General features: G+C 46.0%; 1 protein-coding gene across 2 annotated transcripts in view; it reads left to right on the top strand.

Annotated features, from left to right (window-relative positions):
* The window catches only part of LOC143932110 (uncharacterized), a 145,895-nt gene that overhangs the window by 121,210 nt on the left and 4,915 nt on the right, over positions 1–19,770 (top strand). For both annotated transcript variants that reach the window (XM_077455807.1, XM_077455808.1), the window contains exon 19: positions 13,054–13,196. In XM_077455807.1, coding sequence (XP_077311933.1) covers positions 13,054–13,196 — 143 coding nt within the window. The remainder of the gene's footprint in view (positions 1–13,053; positions 13,197–19,770) is intronic.

A 19,770-nucleotide genomic window follows, 5' to 3' on the forward strand; every position in this document is an offset into this window, starting at 1 on the left:
AGCAAATCTGTTTGTTGTGCATGTCCTTTTATTGTTGATTTTCCATAATATTTAGTTTTGTTGATGTTTTCCTTTTTTCTGTACTTATGTGCCATTATACATTTTTCATGCTACTAATTCAGATAAATCTATTCAGTTACATTTTAGACATGATATTGTTACCCAGTTATACTGTCTGATTATCCTATATTGAGCTTCCAGACTCTTTTGTAATTTTCTTTTGTACCTTATCCTTCATGTATACCGAATAGTATGTAGCACTACCTCAGCAAAGGGCTGCCTATAACTAGTCTTCCCAGTGGCATAACTAGAACCCTCAGAGCCACGATGCATGGAGGCCCCCCCCCCGACCTCTGGTCAAATTTTCTCTGAGCCCAATGGCAGAACACCAGAGCCCGGTCACAAGTGGGTGGCTGCATATAAAGGAACCGATTTCTCCACCCCCCCCCCCCCCATTCTTCTCCTCTTCCACCCACAGGCATTCAGCAGCTGCAGGAGGAAAATGGAGAGAGGGGTTGCTCTATGTTGGTGTCTCACAATCTTTTTTCAGTCAGGGCACCCTTAAAGTATACCTCTAGGTGAGTGGGGCTGCACTGCAACCACCCTGCAACTGTGTGCATTGCATGCAGTTGCAGCATAGTGATGATGCATTTAAGGGGTTAAAACAGGTGGTCAGGAGGCAACCTATTGCCTCTCTACCGGCTGTCAAATGCCTCTGAAAAGCAATCTGAGCATAGGTCGATTTTCAGAGGAACAGCATTTTACATAAAATGTGCATAAATACATGTAAACACACACACGTATATAAACACATACACATATAATACGCACACATATACCATGATATACATATGAATGCCGCCTTAAACTGGGATAGTTGGTAAGTATGAGGCAGCTGTTCTGGGCCCCACTACAATGATGGGGCCCAGGGCAGCTGCCCCTTTTGCCCTGCCTTAAAAACGGTCCTGCTGTTAACACTGCTCTGTTCCATAAAATTCATTGTTCAGTCGACTTTTGTTGAAGGAATTGTTGTCAGAAAAGTGCTTCAATCAGATGCTGTCAGGGATGTGCTCAGCCCAGGGGCATACAATCTCGTGAGGATTAAGGAGGGTGACAAGTGGAAAACTGCATTTAATACTAGAACAGGCCATTATGAGTACCTTATAATGCCATTTGGCCTTTGTAATGCTCCGGCAGTTTTCCAGGAATTTATTACAGTGTCCTCTGAGATTTGTTGCAGTTATGTGTGGTGGTTTATCTCAATGATATCCTCATATTTTCCAAGTCCCTGGAAAGATCCCACACAGATGTCTGTCATGTGCTTTAGAAACTATGAGAGAACAATCTCTATTGTAAATTGGAGACTTGTGAATTCCATCGTGAACAGGTTAAATTCCTGGGTTATGTCATTTCCACTACTGGTTTTTCGAGGGACTCAGAGAAACTTTCAGCATTCCTACAGTGGCCCCCGACCCATGGGTTTACATCCTCTGCAGTGTTTTCTTGGCTTTGCCAACTATTATAGGAATTTTATTCATAACTTCTCGTCTCTGTTCAAGCCCTTTACTGATTCAACCAGAAAGGATGGTAACCCACAGAGTTTGTCTCCGGAGTCCATTAAGACCTTTGAGAGTCTCAAGGCTGCCTTTGTTTCTGCTCCTGTGTTAGCACATCCTGATCCCCAAGTTACCTTTTATCCTTGAGGTTGATGCTTCTGAGATTGGAGTTGGCTTCCTTCTGTCTCAACGTCCTACCTCTGAGAGCGCTATGCATCCTTGTGGCATTCTTGTGGCTACTTTTCCAAGAAATTGTCACCTGCGGAGTGCAATTATGAGATTGGGGACAGAGAGCTGTTAGCAATCATTTTACCCTTGAAACAATGGAGACATCTCCTCAAAGGTACAACTGTGCCGGTTCTCATTCTTACTTACCATAAGAATCTCACATTCTTGTCTGAGGCTAAAAGCCTCTCTCCCAGAAGGGCACGATGAGCTCTTTTCTTGTCAAGTTTCAATTACATTGTCTCATTCTTACCGGTACTAAAAATTGAAGAGCTGATGCTTTGTCGCAACAATTTTCCTCCACTTCCAAGATGGAGTCGGTTCTGATTCCTCCTGATCATATTCTGGCTATGGTTCGCTCCTGTCTCACTTCTCCTTATCCTGCTTGCTGTTGCTCTACTTGGATCCCTGACTTCAGGCCTGGCTGATTACCCGATCTGGTTGTTGAACTTTGGACTGGCTGACTACCCGATCTGGTTACTGGACTCTGGCTATGCTTGACTATGCTTTTTCTATTTACATTTTTGTTAATAAACAAGTGTGATTTAATTGTACTTCTGTCTCAGTCTGATTTATGGTTTCTGACACGGACTTACCATTCTCTCAAGGCTGCTGGCCACCCTGGGAAGAATCAACTCTTTTGGGCCATTTCCCAACAATTCTGGTGGCCTAGTCTAGTGCTGATGTTACCGCCTTCGTAGCTGCCTGTCCCGTGTGTGCTCAGAGTAAGACTCCACAGCACCTTCCAGTGGGCCTCCTACAACCCATACCCAAAGGAGAAAGGCCCTGGACCCACCTGTCCATGCACTTCATTGTGGAATTTCCCAACTCCCAGGGCAGCACAGTTATCCTTATGGTGGTTGATCGGTTCTCGAAAATGTCTCATTGTATTCCACTTAAGAAGTTGCCCACTTCTAAGGAACTGGCTTCCATTTTTTCTTGGGAGATCTTTTGCTTACATGGGCTACCCAAGGTGATCGTCTCGGACAGGGTAGTCAGTTTGTGTCCTGGCAAGCCTTGTGTGCACAGTTTAATGGGGCCATAGAACGAGCCAATCAGTCCTTGGAGCAGTTCCTACGTTACTAAATTTCTGACCAGCATAACAACTGGTCAGACCTCTTACCCTGGGCGGAGTTTTCTCACAATAGTGCCTTGAATTCTGCTTCCCGATTGTCCCCATTTATGGAGAACTATGGTTTCCAACCTTCCATGTTGCCTGACTCATTTGTTCCACAGAGTATTCCTGCGTTAGAGGAGCATCTCTGTGGTCTTTGTGGACACAAGTCCAGAAGGCTTTGCGACATGCTAATGATAGGTACAGATTCCACGCTGACCGCAGATGCATGCCTTCGCCTTCCTACCAGGCTGGGGATAGGGTCTGGCTGTCATTTCGCAACCTCCAACTTCGTGTTCCCTCTCTGAAGTTTGCACCTCGGTTCATGGGCGTCCGCAGAACTTTTTCCAAGGGGGGGCATCATTTTAAGGCCGCTCATGCTCCGCCCCTTTTTGACAATCTCATGAAAATCTTTCCACTGGTAATACATTTGTGTTATATAAGAGATAATTCATCTTCACTTTGTATTGGGAGTGACTCTGGCGGCTGTGTTCCAGGCCCATATAGCCTAGAGAATCTACATCTGTTTACATTGCAATACATCTGTTGTGGTCATATATTGATCTCATACTGTCACTGTATTGGCTGTTTTCATCAAGATAAAAATATGGCCACAACAGATGTATTGCAATGTAAAGAGATGTACATTCTCTAGGCTATATGGGCCTGGTACCCAGCCACCTGAGTAACCTTGCGGACGCCTATTATACCAGCCCAACAGCATTATTATACCAGCCCAACAGCATTATTATACCAGCCCAACAGCATTATTATACGAGCCCAACAGCATTATTATACCAGCCTCACAGCATTATTATACCAGCCCAACAGCATTATTATACCAGCCCAACAGCATTATTATACCAGCCTCACAGCATTATTATACCAGCCCAACAGCATTATTATACCAGCCCAACAGCATTATTATACCAGCCCAACAGCATTATTATACCAGCTCAACAGCATTATTATACCAGCCCAACAGCATTATTATACCAGCCCAACAGCATTATTATACCAGCTCAACAGCATAACGTCATTGTTTTCTTGTTCATGAAAGGAAAACAATACATTTTACCAGTTAATAGTGGTAAGTGATCAATCATCAAGGGGGACCCCTAGGAACTCAGAACGTGGGGGGGGGCCCACCTTCTGCAGAAAGAATACTCGAAGGTAAGGGGGGTGGGTTACTAATATAAGGAGGAAACCCTTTATATCAGTGCCCCTTACATTATCGTATTCACTCCCCCCTTACATCAGTGACCCCCCCCGTCTGGCCTGGCGGTGCTTTCACTGACCTCCTCTCAGGTGCACTGTGCAGGGCTCAGTCAGTCGGCTCCAGCTTGGTGGCTCTGATTTTATCCTATAGTCTCCTGTCCACAGTCCACAGAAGTCTGACTTTTCCCATGCCCCCCATCCCAGCGGCGCTCCCACTCTTGACTCCTCTCTAGACTCCCTCAGAGACTGCAGACATGCTACAGGAGATAGACAGAGACTGCAGACTTGATGCAAGAGCTCAATGCAGCCTCACCAGTGCCCATCAAATGCAGCCTCACTGTGCCCATCAAACGCAGCCTCACTGTGCCCACCAAACGCAGCCTCACTGTGCCCACCAAATGCAGCTTTACTGTGCCCACCAAATGCAGCTTTACTGTGCCCATCATTGCAGCCCCTCCTGTGCCCCATGTCCCAGTCTGCAGTATCTGTCTGTGGGAAGGTGTTGTTGATGCTTGGTACGGTACCTTGCATGCCAGCAGGATATCCATGATGGGCAGCAGCAGGCAGGGTCTGTTCTCGTTTTGGATGGGGACGGTGCTCCTTCCAGAGAATCTGTCTGCTGTGGGATGGAGTGGTCCGTGGCCACCTGCACCTTCAGCCATCCTCATTTTCCGGCCCCAATCAGCCTGTCCTCTGGTCCTGGGGAAGTGGAGAGCACTGGGTGGGAGTTGGAGAGAAGGGGGAGCGTACTAGAGAGTAGAGAGTACTGGCGGGGTTGGAGAACACATGGGTGGGGGCAAAGAGCGAGGGGGAGTGAAGAGTGTGGTGGTGGAGGAGAGCAATGGGGGGGGGGGGCAGGAGAGTGTGGTGGTGGAGGAGAGCACTGGGGGGGGCAGGAGAGAGTGGTGGTGGAGGAGAGCACTGGGGGGGCAGGAGAGAGTGGTGGTGGAGGAGAGCACTGGGGGGACAGGAGAGTGTGGTGGTGGAGGAGAGCACTGGGGGGGGGGCAGGAGAGTGTAGTGGTGGAGGAGAGCACTGGGGGGGGGGGCAGGAGAGTGTGGTGGTGGAGGAGAGCACTGGGGGGACAGGAGAGTGTGGTGGTGGAGGAGAGCACTGGGGGGGGCAGGAGAGTGTGGTGGTGGAGGAGAGCACTGGGGGGGGGGGCAGGAGAGTGTAGTGGTGGAGGAGAGCACTGGGGGGGGGCAGGAGAGTGTAGTGGTGGAGGAGAGCACGGGGGTGGGGCAGGAGAGTGTGGTGGTGGAGGAGAGCACTGGGGAGGGGGCCAGGAGAGTGTGGTGGTGGAGGAGAGCACAGGGGAGGGGGGCAGGAGAGTGTGGTGGGGAGGAGAGCACTGGGGGGACAGACAAGACAGACAGACAAGAGAGTGTAGTGTGGTGGAGGAGAGCAATGGGGGGGGGGGGGGCAGGAGAGTGTGGTGGTGGAGGAGAGCACTGGGGGGGCAGGAGAGAGTGGTGGTGGAGGAGAGCACTGGGGGGCAGGAGAGAGTGGTGGTGGAGGAGAGCACTGGGGGGACAGGAGATTGTGGTGGTGGAGGAGAGCACTGGGGGGGCAGGAGAGTGTAGTGGTGGAGGAGAGCACTGGGGGGGGGGGGGCAGGAGAGTGTGGTGGTGGAGGAGAGCACTGGGGGGGGCAGGAGAGTGTGGTGGTGGAGGAGAGCACTAGGGGGGACAGGAGAGTGTGGTGGTGGAGGAGAGCACTGGGGGGGAGGAGAGTGTAGTGGTGGAGGAGAGCACGGGGGGGGGGGGGCAGGAGAGTGTGGTGGTGGAGGAGAGCACTGGGGAGGGGGCCAGGAGAGTGTGGTGGTGAAGGAGAGCACTGGGAGGGGGGCAGGAGAGTGTGGTGGGGAGGAGAGCACTGGGGGGACAGACAAGAGAGTGTAGTGGTGGAGGAGAGCATGGGGGGGCAGGAGAGTGTGGTGGGGAGGAGAGCATTGGGGGGGGCAGGAGAGTGTGGTGGGGAGGAGAGCACTGGGGGGGGGGGGGCAGGAGAGTGTGGTGGTGGAGGAGAGCACTGGGGGGGGACAGGAGAGTGTGGTGGTGGAGGAGAGCAATGGGGGGGGCAGGAGAGAGTGGTGGAGGAGAGCACTGGGGGGGCAGGAGAGTGTGGTGGTGGAGGAGAGCACTGGGGGGGCAGGAGAGTGTGGTGGTGGAGGAGAGCACTGGGGGGGGGGCAGGAGAGTGTAGTGGTGGAGGAGAGCACTGGGGGGACGGACAGGAGAGTGTAGTGGTGGAGAAGAGCACTGGGGGGGGACAGGAGAGTGTGGTGGTGGAGGAGAGCACTGGGGGGGGGGACAGGAGAGTGTGGTGGTGGAGGAGAGCACTGGGGGGGAACAGGAGAGTGTAGTGGTGGAGGAGAGCAATGGGGGGGCAGGAGAGTGTGGTGGAGGAGAGCACTGGGGGGGGCAGGAGAGTGTGGTGGTGGAGGAGAGCACTGGGGGGGCAGGAGAGTGTGGTGGTGGAGGAGAGCACTGGGGGGGCAGGGAGCACAAGGTGAACTGGGGACAGTAAAATAAGTTGGATACCCCCCCCCCCCCGATCCTCCTATCCAGGCACTGTGGCACATAGGGCGTGCTGTACCTGCAGCATCTCCTTCTCTTGATCATAGTGCTGGATGGCTCTGTGTACTGCGGCCGCTCTGTAACATGGCCCCGCCCCCCCCCAGACCGGCTCATGTGATAGGTGGAACGTTGATTCTCTTTACTATCACACGAGTCGGTCTGAGGGGGCGGGGCCATGTTACAGAGCGGCCGCAGTAAGCAGAGCCAGCCAGTGCTCTGATCCATAGGAGTCGGAGAGGGCGGAGGATGCAGCCGCCAGCGGACAAAAAAAGGAAAAAAAAAGTGAAAAAAAATGCAGCACTGCTACGGCAGACACCTTGGGGATTCCAGGGGGGGGGCACTTGACCCCCCTTGCCCCCTGCTGCGGACGCCCATGCCTCGGTTTATTGGGCCTTTCTGTATTCTCCGTAGGATTAACCCAGTGGCTTAAGCATTAGACCTTCCTTCTAATATGTGTATCTCAAATGTATTTCATGTCTCCTTATTAAAACCTTTGGTCTGCAACTGCTTTATCACCTTGGTGCCACGTACTCATCCCCCGTACAGGTTGAGAACCATGAGGAGTATAAAGTACAGTCCATTGTTGTCTCCCGTAGGTTCTGTGGGTGCATACATTACCTGGTGCATTGGAAAGGGTACGCTCTTGGGTCTCATCCTCAGACGTACATGCCCCTGTCCTTCTCGGTGATTTCCATAGATGTTTTCTCCTCAAGCCTGGTTGTCCTCTGAGGGGGAAGGGTCATTGAGGAGGGGGTATGTCAGGGCTGGGCTCAGCCCTTCCTTCTCTGAGCTGGCCACTCTCCTGTTGGCTAATTGTCAGCTCCTATCTCTCCACAGTGACTCACCTGTTGATGATATTCTGCTGGTCAGTCCTGCTTACTTAAGCCGTCCTGCCCAGATATTTCTGCCTTCACCTTGGTCAATATCACAGAGACTTTCTCCTGCGCTCCTGCTTGGCTGACATTCCTTCTGGCTCCAGATCCTGCTTACTGTTCCACTACGCTGATTCCTGGCTTCCTGACTTTCTGGCTTGTCTGACTATCCATTCTGGTTAGCGAACCTTGGCTATGTTTAGAGTACATAGGACAAAAACAAGGCGTGCCAGACTCAGTGCAGTATTAAAATATTCATTTAATAGGACAACACAAGCCAAATGGCTACTCACAAGAGGGAAATGATTTCAGGCATATGAGTAAAGGGTTCAGTGGTCAGGGTCACTCTGCGATCCGAGCTGCTGTCCGTGTGGTAAGGAGCTGGCTTGGTCACAGTCCACATGGATGGTATGCCGCTGGTGACCGCCACTTTACCGCCAGTTCATCCACCAGCAGCATACCATCCATGTGGACTGTGACAACTTCTTTAACAGAAGTCAATGAAAGTCGTACCAAAATCGGACCAAACGTGGTGCAGGAACCTTTTTCTAAGTTGAAGCGACCCAAGTCACACCGATTAGAATGGTTCCACTGAACCGGGTGTGACTTCTGGTGCGACATGCACTGCAAAGTCAGAGCACTGGTCCCGGGCATTGATAAGCGCGCTCTGCGCAAAAGGTACCTCCACAAGCAGGGCAAGTAAACCCCGCCCACATGCATAAGTACTCTATGATGTCACAATATGTAGCACTGACTCCCGAAGGAGCGGCTGATTTTATTTGGGCCTGCACTCTTGTAACAAAACCCCACTAACGTGCCTCAGTCCCCTTGACACAGCTGTGGTGCAATGCAATACAGTACAATATAATATATCACAATATACCTGTATTGTCCTCTCAGGATCCACTGGCTCCACCTGCTGAGAGAAAAAAATACTCCACACAACAAGATACTTAACCAAAGTATATTTTACTATATATATATATATATATATATATATATATATATATATATATATATATATATTTGTAAATAGGTGAATACCACAAATGTACTGTCATCCAACATAGATTGACAGAACAATGAGCTTTGGTAAAACAGTTACAAACAATATATATATATATATATATATATATATATATATATATATATATATATATATATATATATATATGAGCTCCCCCTACTTTTGTAGCTATGCGTGAGATCTCACTTAAAGTACTCAGTCTTTATGTTCGGATCTTCACTAGCAAGGGTAACTCCATATAAATTTGTAATCCAAGGTTAAAGCAGTTAAAATTGAATTAAGGATGATCCTAGTATTGCTTCCACAAATATAATACAGTACTTGAAGTGTGGTACTAAGTAGGCCTTATGCCTGCCTAGCGTCAGTTGCTATACTCCTTCTCCGTGGGACTAGGTATCCCAGAGAGGCCTGTATATAAGTCTGACTAGGTGCAATGGTTTAGAAAACAATGGGTAGCAACCCACTCACCAACTGGATCGGAACCTTGGTATGGTAACTTTGGTCCGTTAGTTGCAGCTTGCTTCTGCATCAGCCGGCTCCGTCACTCTGTCCCGTTTCGGCAGGTGGACCTGGTCACAGACGAGTGTTTCTGGATCCTCTCAGTCCGATCACTGAGTCGCTGGCACGTCAGGTCACTCACACAAACCAGCAGAGTTGCGCTCCGCACAGGCAAAAAGTCGCTTCCTCCAAGAGGCCTCTGCACAAGTCCTCACAGGCAGGCCATGCGTTCCCTAGAACCCTAAAATGGCCACTCAGGGTCCTTTTATCTCCTACCCAGCATGCAATGCAAGAGAGGGTGTCCATGGGTAGGTCACTCAGCATCCTGGGTAAAGGGGTCAACTCTCCAATGATAATAAAAACAAAGGGATAGGATGCGCTATGGAGTTTGTTATACAGAGAGTATATATAATGTGATGTAGGTAAGAGCAGCCTCTATTTTGTTTCCATCCAAATGGATGGAACAGTGAGATAGGTAAGAAAAAGAAAATAGATATGGCGCTATACCTTATTAAACTCACTAAATATGGATATCGTAAAAATGTACAAATTTTCCAGCTTGCTGGCTAATAATTTTAAAATCCCGAATAAAACTAAATGAACTAAGTAATAAAATCAATAAATGATATAGTGCTAAAAATCAATCAATATTAAATAGTGAATACAAAGTGAATATAAATTTTCCAGCGTGCTGGTTAATAAATTGAAATAAGGATATAAAATCCACAATAAATTAAATAGCTGAGATAAATAAATAAATAATTAGTACTATGTTACTAAAATACCATGAATCAATCAATATTCAATAGTGAAATGCAAAAAATACTCAAAGTGCCTGTGACTGTGATTATGGCGCGACCAAGTGACTTGGTTTACAAAATCAAGGAAATGGCCATAAAGGGGATCGACAAAACAAAATATTCAAAATTATACAGGCGTGAATACAAGTGAAATATTGGAGTGCAACAAATATATATAACACACTATGTGAAATTTCAGAACATGCCAAAGTTTGCAAAATTAAAAATAAAATAAAAATAGAAAAAATAAAAATAAGAATAAAAATAAAAATAAGATTATGTCCAGAAAGTGAAAAAATCTTACGATGAAATCTATGTGAAGATAGTGAATGAAATCAAAACTAATCAGATGTGAAAGTCCAATTGAATAAGGATTAAAAATTAAAAAATTAAAAATGAGAATTTGATGGTGAAAAAGGTCTTCTGTGTATAGGAGAGGAGTGGAGGGAGTGACTTCGCTATCCGTTCGCAGTGAACGTTTATGAATTTTGCTCTCACCAGAGATATAACCCCGTCCGGGGTGGATCAGCCTCCACAGTATAAGCCACTGTGTCGCTTCTTGGGCTGTCTCTGCTGTGATGCTGGGGAGATCCCTCGTTCCTCCGTGGGTATGTTGTACCTCGTTTTACATATGATAGAAAAGAGGACTATCCATGGTGTAGTATGTTTGAAACTCAGTTTATTTGAAACAAACTTAAAAGTACTCACATTTAGTACGATAAAACACGTATTGTATTGTGTTCGAAACATCCGCTCGGCTACCACGCCGTTTGCACTGGAGGTGTACGTATCTGTCCACGCCCTACGCGTTTCGTTATTCAGACTCCAGATGACGTCTGAATGACGAAACGCGTAGGGTGGGCAGATACGTACACCTTCAGTGCAAACGGCGTGGTAGCCGAGCGGATGTTTTGAACGCTTTATAGCAATACAATACGTGTTTTATCGTACTAAATGTGAGTACTTTTAAGGTTGTTTCAAATAAACTGAGTTTCAAACATACTACACCATGGATAGTCCTCTTTTCTATCATATGTAAAACGAGGTACAACATACCCACGGAGGAACGAGGGATCTCCCCAGCATCACAGCAGAGACAGCCCAAGAAGCGACACAGTGGCTTATACTGTGGAGGCTGATCCACCCCGGACGGGGTTATATCTCTGGTGAGAGCAAAATTCATAAACGTTGACTGCGAACGGATAGCGAAGTCACTCCCTCCACTCCTCTCCTATACACAGAAGACCTTTTTCACCATCAAATTTTCATTTTTAATTTTTTAATTTTTTAATCCTTATTCAATTGGACTTTCACATCTGATTAGTTTTGATTTCATTCACTATCTTCACATAGATTTCATCGTAAGATTTTTTCACTTTCTGGACTTAATCTTATTTTTATTTTTATTCTTATTTTTATTTTTTCTATTTTTATTTTATTTTTAATTTTGCAAACTTTGGCATGTTCTGAAATTTCACATAGTGTGTTATATATATTTGTTGCACTCACTATTTCACTTGTATTCACGCCTGTATAATTTTGAATATTTTGTTTTGTCGATCCCCTTTATGGCCATTTCCTTGATTTTGTAAACCAAGTCACTTGGTCGCGCCATAATCACAGTCACAGGCACTTTGAGTATTTTTTGCATTTCACTATTGAATATTGATTGATTCATGGTATTTTAGTAACATAGTACTAATTATTTATTTATTTATCTCAGCTATTTAATTTATTGTGGATTTTATATCCTTATTTCAATTTATTAACCAGCACGCTGGAAAATTTATATTCACTTTGTATTCACTATTTAATATTGATTGATTTTTAGCACTATATCATTTATTGATTTTATTACTTAGTTCATTTAGTTTTATTCGGGATTTTAAAATTATTAGCCAGCAAGCCGGAAAATTTGTAAATTTTTACGATATCCATATTTAGTGAGTTTAATAAGGTATAGCGCCATATCTATTTTCTTTTTCTTACCTAACTCTCCAATGATAACACTCATTTCCTGTAAATAGTTCAATGCTTGAAAGCCAAATATCATTTAACTTCACTTTCAGTATTTGGCCGCTAGACGGCGCCAAACACTAAGCTATAGAACCGTCCATAGACTTTCATCATAATGCTAATACACATCAAAAGACAAAGATATCAGCGCTACAAATATATAGTAGCAGAATTATTTTCCATAAAGCTTTATTTTGTGTCTGTCACTGAGCTCCAGTGTAATGAAATGTTGGACAAATTATGCTATATCTCTGCTGCAGGCAGGAACAATTTTCTCAGTCACCCCTCACCCAGTGAGTACTTATATAGTAACTGAGTATGGCAACATGTGTACATGCACATTTGTAATATAAAGCCTGCTGTATGGGCTGTTCAGGAATGGGATGCTGACCCTGTATGATGTCCGAACAAATGCAAAGTCCGCTTTCTTAAGATAAAAAACAGACATCAGGCTAAGTACTGTCACCTCTGTGAGATTTATATATATACACATATTTAGCTTGGCATGAACTTAATGAAAAATACATCTATTGCTATGTCCACATAGGAGATTTTCATAGTATTTAAATGTTAACAGCCGTCTATGCAGTCAATAAAGGTAAACGAAGAGCAGGCAGTTACCTCAAGAGGGAGAGGAAGGCATTGGGTCTGAGGCAGGTTGTCTCGTAGAGAATAATTTTATATAATGTAAATGATAGCAAAAAAACGACACATTGTGGTGATGTAATTGATTTTTCAACTACAGTTATCATTTAACTAATAATTTATTCATCAAACAGAGTTATTGTTTGGATAAATTAGATATGGTCATAAACATCCATCCAGAAATAGGCCATTGAAATCTCATAATGAGCACTACTGACCATCATTTTTCCACACTGAGATTTTCCAACTTGCTGGAACATTAATACAGTTAATATTTTCAATGAGCCAGCACCATCAGTCAAGTGTTACAGTACAATGCAACTGGTCAAGCTGCTTCTAAAGGAGGTAGATGTGTCTCCTATGCCATTATTCTTATGAAGACATCTGCCTCTCTATGCCAGCTCTTATATCCGGATAACCACCATGTATCCTTGACAAAGCAACTGTTCTGAAAATTAAAAGTAAGTAAGTAATATGGGAGTTAATTATATGCTTTGTATTTAGTCATAGGAGAGGTAACTGGATTGCAGATAAAATGAAGAGACTCCTGAAGAATAAGGACAGGCCTTCAAAAGGACCCGTAGAAACCCCTCGTTTTCTTAAACCTCCTACTGAGCCTGAGATAGAGCCAGGAAGTCCATCTAAAGGTGATTATCTGTTGTTTAATGAACATGTTGTGGTTGTTTTATGTAATTTTATGGTACATAAGAAAAAAAATTATACCTAGTAAATCAGTACAATTTATCTGTCATGGTCAGGCTCATGTCTGGCATAGGCCAGGCTTGGAGTACAGTAGATGAAATAGCAGAAAAGTTTGTAGTTACAACAGACTGAATTTGGTACACAAGTAGCAGTATAGGAGAACTCGGAAACATTGTCAGAGTTCAAGACAAACTCAGTAGGCGAAGGCATCAGGTTTGTAAGGGAGAGCGACAAAGAATAGTCGGTGCGCAACACAAATTATCGGCATATGCCGACGATATGCTTTTCACATTGACTAACCCAGGCATTTCCTTACCTAACCAGCTCAAAGAGTTTGAAGTATACGGGAAGTTATCTAACCTGAAGATCAACTTTACCAAATCGGAAGCCATGGGGATATTGATCCCGCCACGGTTGCTCCCCGCTCTGCAATCCAGCTTCCAATTCAAGTGGACAATGACCGCCCTGACCTACCTAGGCACTACTATTCCTCCAGACCTTGCAGACCTGTACGCATGCAATTTCCCCCCTTTACTTGCTAAGACGCGGCTGCTCTTGGACTCATGGCACAAAGGGACACATTCCTGGTTCGGTAGATGTAATCTACTAAAAATGTGCATCTTACCAAAATTTCTGTATTTATTTCAGACTCTGCCAATCAAAATCCCCCCTGTTTATTTTAAACAGGTACATGCACTGTTTACCCGCTTTGTCTGGGCACAGAAGCAGCCTCGGATACCACGTTCCCAACTGTCCCTTCCAAAACGACACGGAGGTGTGGCGTTACCAGACGTCAAGCAGTATTATAGCGCCTCCCACCTGAGTAGCAACCTCCCCACCAAATTGTGGGCCCAGATAGAGCAACACCAGTGCCCAGTCCCGTTGAAGTCTGCCCTATGGTGCAGGGCCGCGCTACCGAAGGAAGTGAAAGCCCACCCGCTAATAGGCAACACCCTATACCAGAGTGAGAAGGCGGCATTCCAACACTCCCTGACGACCGTGTCGTCCCCGCAGACACCGATTCTCGGTAACCCTAGATTCCCGCCGGGTCTACCGACTACGCAGCTTAGACGGCTACGTGACTCCGACCTTACTAGGGCCTCTCAGTTTGTAGCGCGTGACAGCTGGGTTTCTATTGATGCTCTTATGGACCACAGGGGTCCCTACGGTTTAGATTTTTGGGACGCCGCGCGTCTACATCACTTTCTTCAGTCCATCCCGAACCCCACGGCTTATTCTAGACCGCTGACTGTGTTTGAGGAACACTTCTCTGGCACGGAACCTATCTCCCGCCTTCTCTCTAAAATGTATGTTTTACTAAATACCGCGCCACCAACGCACCGTATCTCTAGTCTCGCGAAATGGGAGGGGGACCTGGGTTACACCTTCACGCCTGCGCAGATTGCACAAGTTCTACGGTTCACCCTGAAATCTTCAACGTGCACCAAGACACAGGAGTTGAATTATAAAATCCTCACGAGATGGTATCTGACTCCTAGCCGCCTCCACCTTATCTTCCCGGACGCGTCTGCACATTGCTGGCATTGCGGCGAAGATGGAGGTACGATCATACATGTTTTTTGGTCCTGCCCCAAGCTCTTGGACTTTTGGACAGCAGTCCGAAATATTGCCCAAAAATTTACGGAATGGCAAATCCCGAATGACCCAGCCTTCTTCCTTTTACATATATCGGACCTGCCCCCTAGGAAATATGCACGGTCAATCTTGCGCCATCTCACCAACGCGGCCAAATCTTGTATCCCTCTGCTCTGGAAGCAACAAACTCCCCCTTCCGTGGCCATGTGGCTACGGAGGGTAGAAGAAATTAACAAAATGGAAGATCTGATAATGACTGCCCAGGATAGGCAGGAAATTTACCGAAAGACCTGGTCTCTTTGGAATGTGTTTGTGTACTCGACAGAAGGCAGAGCCCTTCTCGGGCACTAGGGGGAGTTGGGTTGGTTAACAGGCGTTCATGCGGGGTACTCCGAATCACCTCCACTCCCCTTCCCTAATCTCTCCCTTGCCCCTCCTTCCCTTATCCTCCTTTTCCCTTAATCCTCCCCCTCTCCTCTCACTATTTCTCTCTCCTATCCCATCCCCCCTTTCTGCATTTTTCAACCTCCCCTTTTTTCTTTTGTTTGTGCGCCATTGCCAACCTTTTCTTATACATGCGACCTACTGACTGCTCATAGCGGTCGTGATTTCCGCCTGTGGGTCTGGACCTTGGGGTATTCACTGAACTTGGTATATCTTTGGCCCCCCTATTGCCGGAATTGGCGGAGGGAGGGTTCCTGGTGGGGTCGATTCCCTATTTACGGTGTAATATGAAGCTGGTGGTCGTATTTCCTGTTACTATGCTGCACATTCTGGAGGCTGCGACCTTCACTGTCTATGTTGCCCCTTTTTGTTTGGGGGCTCTACCCTATATGTGTGAAAATTTTGAATAAACTTATATTTGCAAAAAAAGAATAGTCGGTGCATCTGCAACGGGTGCACAAGTAGAGGAACCAAGATACAAACATAAGCACATAAATCTGGCAAATAGTAAGTACAGAATCATAGCTTAAATAGGAAGTTCAGGGGAAGAGCAAGGAGTTCAGAGTTCAGCAAGAAATTGGGTGTCAATGAAGACTGCCTAATGCCATGTACACACAAGTGTTTTTTCCGTTGGAATAAACTGAATGTTTATCCGACGGAATTCCAACAGAATTCCGCTCAAGCTGTCTTACATACACACGGTCACACCAAAGTCCGACCATCAAGAATGCGGTGACGTACAACACGTACAACGAGACTAGAAAAAGAAAGTTCAATAGTCAGTAGCTAATTGCTTCCGTCTCGTACTTGCTTCAGAGCATGCGCCGTTTTTGGTACATCGGAACAGCATACAGATGAGCGGTTTTCCCGATAGGAATTGGTCCCATTGGAAAAATTTAGAACATGTTCTCTTTCTGTCCGTCAGAATTTTCGATGTAAAAAGTCCGATGGGGCATACACACGATCAGAATATACGATGAAAAGCTCCCGTCTGACTTTTACTGTCGGAAATTTCCGATTTCCGCTCGTGTGTACACGGCATAAGAGATTAGACAAGAAGCTATCCAGCACTTCAGGTGGCCTAATAGGAGAATCCACTACCAGACGCAGCAGAGACCCTGAGTTTGCATTCATATTATTATTATTATTATACAGGATTTATATAGTGCCAACAGTTTGCGCAGCGCTTTACAACATGAGGGCAGACAGTACAGTTACAATACAAATCAATACAGGAGGAATAAGAGGGCCTTGCTTGTTAGAGCTTACAATCTAGAAGGGAGAGTCAAGTGAAACAACAGGTAATAACTGGGGATGAACTGATGAAAATGAAAATACAATTGTTAGGCATGGGTAGGATAAGCTTCTCTGAAGAGGATGGTTTTCAGGGAACATCTAAAAGCTAATACAGTAGGAGAGAATTGGACAGATTGGGGTAAGGAGTTCCATAGGATTGGAGAGGCTCTGGAAAAGTCCTGGAGGCGAGCAGATGAGGAGGTGATGAGGGATCTAGAGAGCAGGAGGTCTTGAGAGGAATGCAGAGAGCGAAAAGGTTGGTATCTTGAGACTAGGCTAGTGATGTAGCTGGGGGCTAAATTGGGGATGGCTTTATAAGATGTTGTGAGTCTTTTGAATTTAATTTGTTGGGTGAGTGGAAGCCAGTGGAGGGATTGACAGAGAGGAGTAGCAGACTAGCGACTGGTAAGGTGGATGAGTCTGGATACAAGGCATTCATGATGGATAGGGGGGGTAGCCTATGTAGAGGTAAGCCAATGAGAAGGGAGTTGCAGTAAGCAAGCCAGGAGATGACCAGGGAGTGAATTAAGTGCTTTGTTGTGTCATTGGTTAGAAAGGGGTGTATTTTGTAGATGTTGCTGAGGTTGAGGCGGCAAGATTTGGACAGTGAATAAAGGAAAGTTCAGAGTCCAGGACCTAGGACCTTGACATGTGGGGATGGGCTGATAGTTGTGCCATCGATTTTGACAGAGAGATCAGAGGAGATGGCACATGGTGGAGAAAAAATTATAAGTTCAGTTTTGAATAGATTGAGTTTGAGGAAGTGGTCTGACTTCCAGTCTGATACATCTGTTAGTAAATCAGTGATACGTGAGGAGACTGAGGGAGTGAGCTGAGGGGCAGAGAAATAGATTTGGGTGTCGTCAGCATAGAGATGGTATTGGAAGCCATGGGAGGCTATCAGCTGACCCAGGAAGGAAATGGAAAATAGGAGAGGACCAAGAACAGAACCTTGGGGGACCCCAAAGGAGAAAGGAAGAGGAGGGGAAGTAGAATTGTAAGTAACGCTAAAGGTGCAGTTGGATAAGTTGCAAGAGAACCAGTGAACAGTACAGTCACGGAGACCAATGGCATGGATTTTTTGAAGGAGGAGGGGGTGGTCAACCGTATCAAAGGCAGCAGAAAGGTCCAAGAGTAGGAGTACAGAATAGTGTCCATTGGTTTTGGTCCTTAGTAGATCCTTTGTTAGTTTTAAGAGAGCAGTTTCTGTGGAGCATTGAGAGCGAAATCCAGACTGAAGGGGATCAAGAAGGCTATTCTAGCCTATGGCTTCCCCGTAGCATCAGAGGGGACGGGCCATCCGTTTACGTAAACAGGTGGCCCCACCCCCTCTAACGCTACAGGAAAGCCATAGGGATATCCCCGTGCGTCAGAGGGGGCGGGGTCACATGGCAATGTCATTGTGTGGCTCCGCCCTCAGTTATAAAAGAGCTGTAAAATCGAAGATGCTTCATGCGGTAGGTGCCTCCCATGGAGGCGGGTCGGACGGCTTTATTTTTATTTTTCAGTCCGTCGGAGCAAGAGAAGTAGAAGATGAATGGACTTCGTGGGACACTTTTATTTTTTTATTTTGTTTAATAAAGGACTTGTACCAAGCCGTGTCTTGTGTTTTTTTACAATTTTCACACTTTTTTGTGAAATTGTGGGGTACATTTGTACCCCGTTACCATTTCACACTGGAGGGAGGATCTGGAGGTCCCCTTGTTAAAGGGGGCTTCCAGATTCCGATAAGCACCCCGCCCACAGACCCCCACAGCCACCGGGCAAGGGTTGTGGGGATGAGGCCCTTGTCCCCATCAAGATGGGGGCAAGGTGCTTTGGGGGGTACCCCAAACCACCCTCCCCATGTTGAGGGCATGTGGCCTGGTACAGTTCAGGAGGGGGGGGCTCTCTCACCCCCCCTCTTTTCCTGTGGCCTGCCAGGTTGCGTGTTCGGATAAGGGTCTGGTATGGATTTTTGGGGGGACCTCCACGCCATGTTTTTTTTTAAAATTGGCACGGGGTTCTCCTTAAAATCCATACCAGATCTGAAGGGTCTTTAACCACTTTCAGACCGGACCATTTTGCTGGCTTAAGACCAGACCACTTTTTGCAATTCGGCACTGTGTCGCTTTAACTGACAATTGCGCGGTCATGCAACGTGGCTCCCAAACAAAAATTACGTCCTTTTTTTTAGAGCTTTCTTTTGGTGGTATTTGATCACCCCTGCGGTTTTTATTTTTTGCGCTATAAACAAAAATAGAGCGACAATTTTGAAAAAAAAATCATAATTTTTTACTTTTTGTTATAATAAATATCCCCCAAAATATATATAAAAAAAATTTTTCCCTCAGTTTAGGCCAATACGTATTCTTCTACATATTTTTGGTAAAAAAAATTGCAATAAGCGATTATTGATTGGTTTGCGCAAAAGTTATAGCGTTTACAAAATAGGGGATAGTTTTATGGCATTTTTATTAATATTTTTTTTTTTTACTAGTAATGGCGGCAATCAGCGATTTTTATTGTGACTGTGACATTGTGGCGGACACATCGGACATTTTTAACACATTTTTGGGACCATTGTCATTTATATAGCAATCAATGCTATACAAATGCATTGATTTCTGTGTAAATGACACTGGCAGTGAAGGAGTTAACCAGGGGGTGGCAGTGCAGGGGTTAAGTGTTCCTAGGGGCGTGTTACTAACTGTGGGGGGCTGGGCTTTGTGTTAGTGAACACTGATCTCTGCTACAATCACATGGAGCAGAGATCAGCATCACTTGTTGCTGGGCAGAACGGGGAGATGCGGTTTACAACGGCATCTCCCCGTTCAGCCGCCCCGTGAGATGATCGCAGGTATCCCTGTGGCGATCGAGTCCGCGGGACCAGCGGCCGGACTCACGGGGGTCCTGACTGTCTTGAGAGTGCGCCGCCGACGGCGCGCACGCAATGACAGGGCGGCATTTAAAAATGGACGTACCTGTACGCCAATATGCCTGCCCGTGCCATTCTGCCGACCTACATTGGTGTGTGCCGGTCGGGATCTGGATATACAATATAAATATTAAACGTAAACAAAAATCTGAAGAAAAAATGGCTAAGGGTGAAATATAAATACATTTTTTAAAACATCTGTTTTTACTTGTTAGGTTTCTTTAACTAATGTTATATGTAAATCAAAGGTCACATATTTGATTCAC

Source organism: Lithobates pipiens, unplaced genomic scaffold (genome assembly GCF_037356315.1).
Source record: "Lithobates pipiens isolate NorthernLeopardFrog02 unplaced genomic scaffold, aLitPip1_a1.2 Scaffold_10, whole genome shotgun sequence".
Taxonomy (NCBI): Eukaryota; Metazoa; Chordata; class Amphibia; order Anura; family Ranidae; genus Lithobates; species Lithobates pipiens.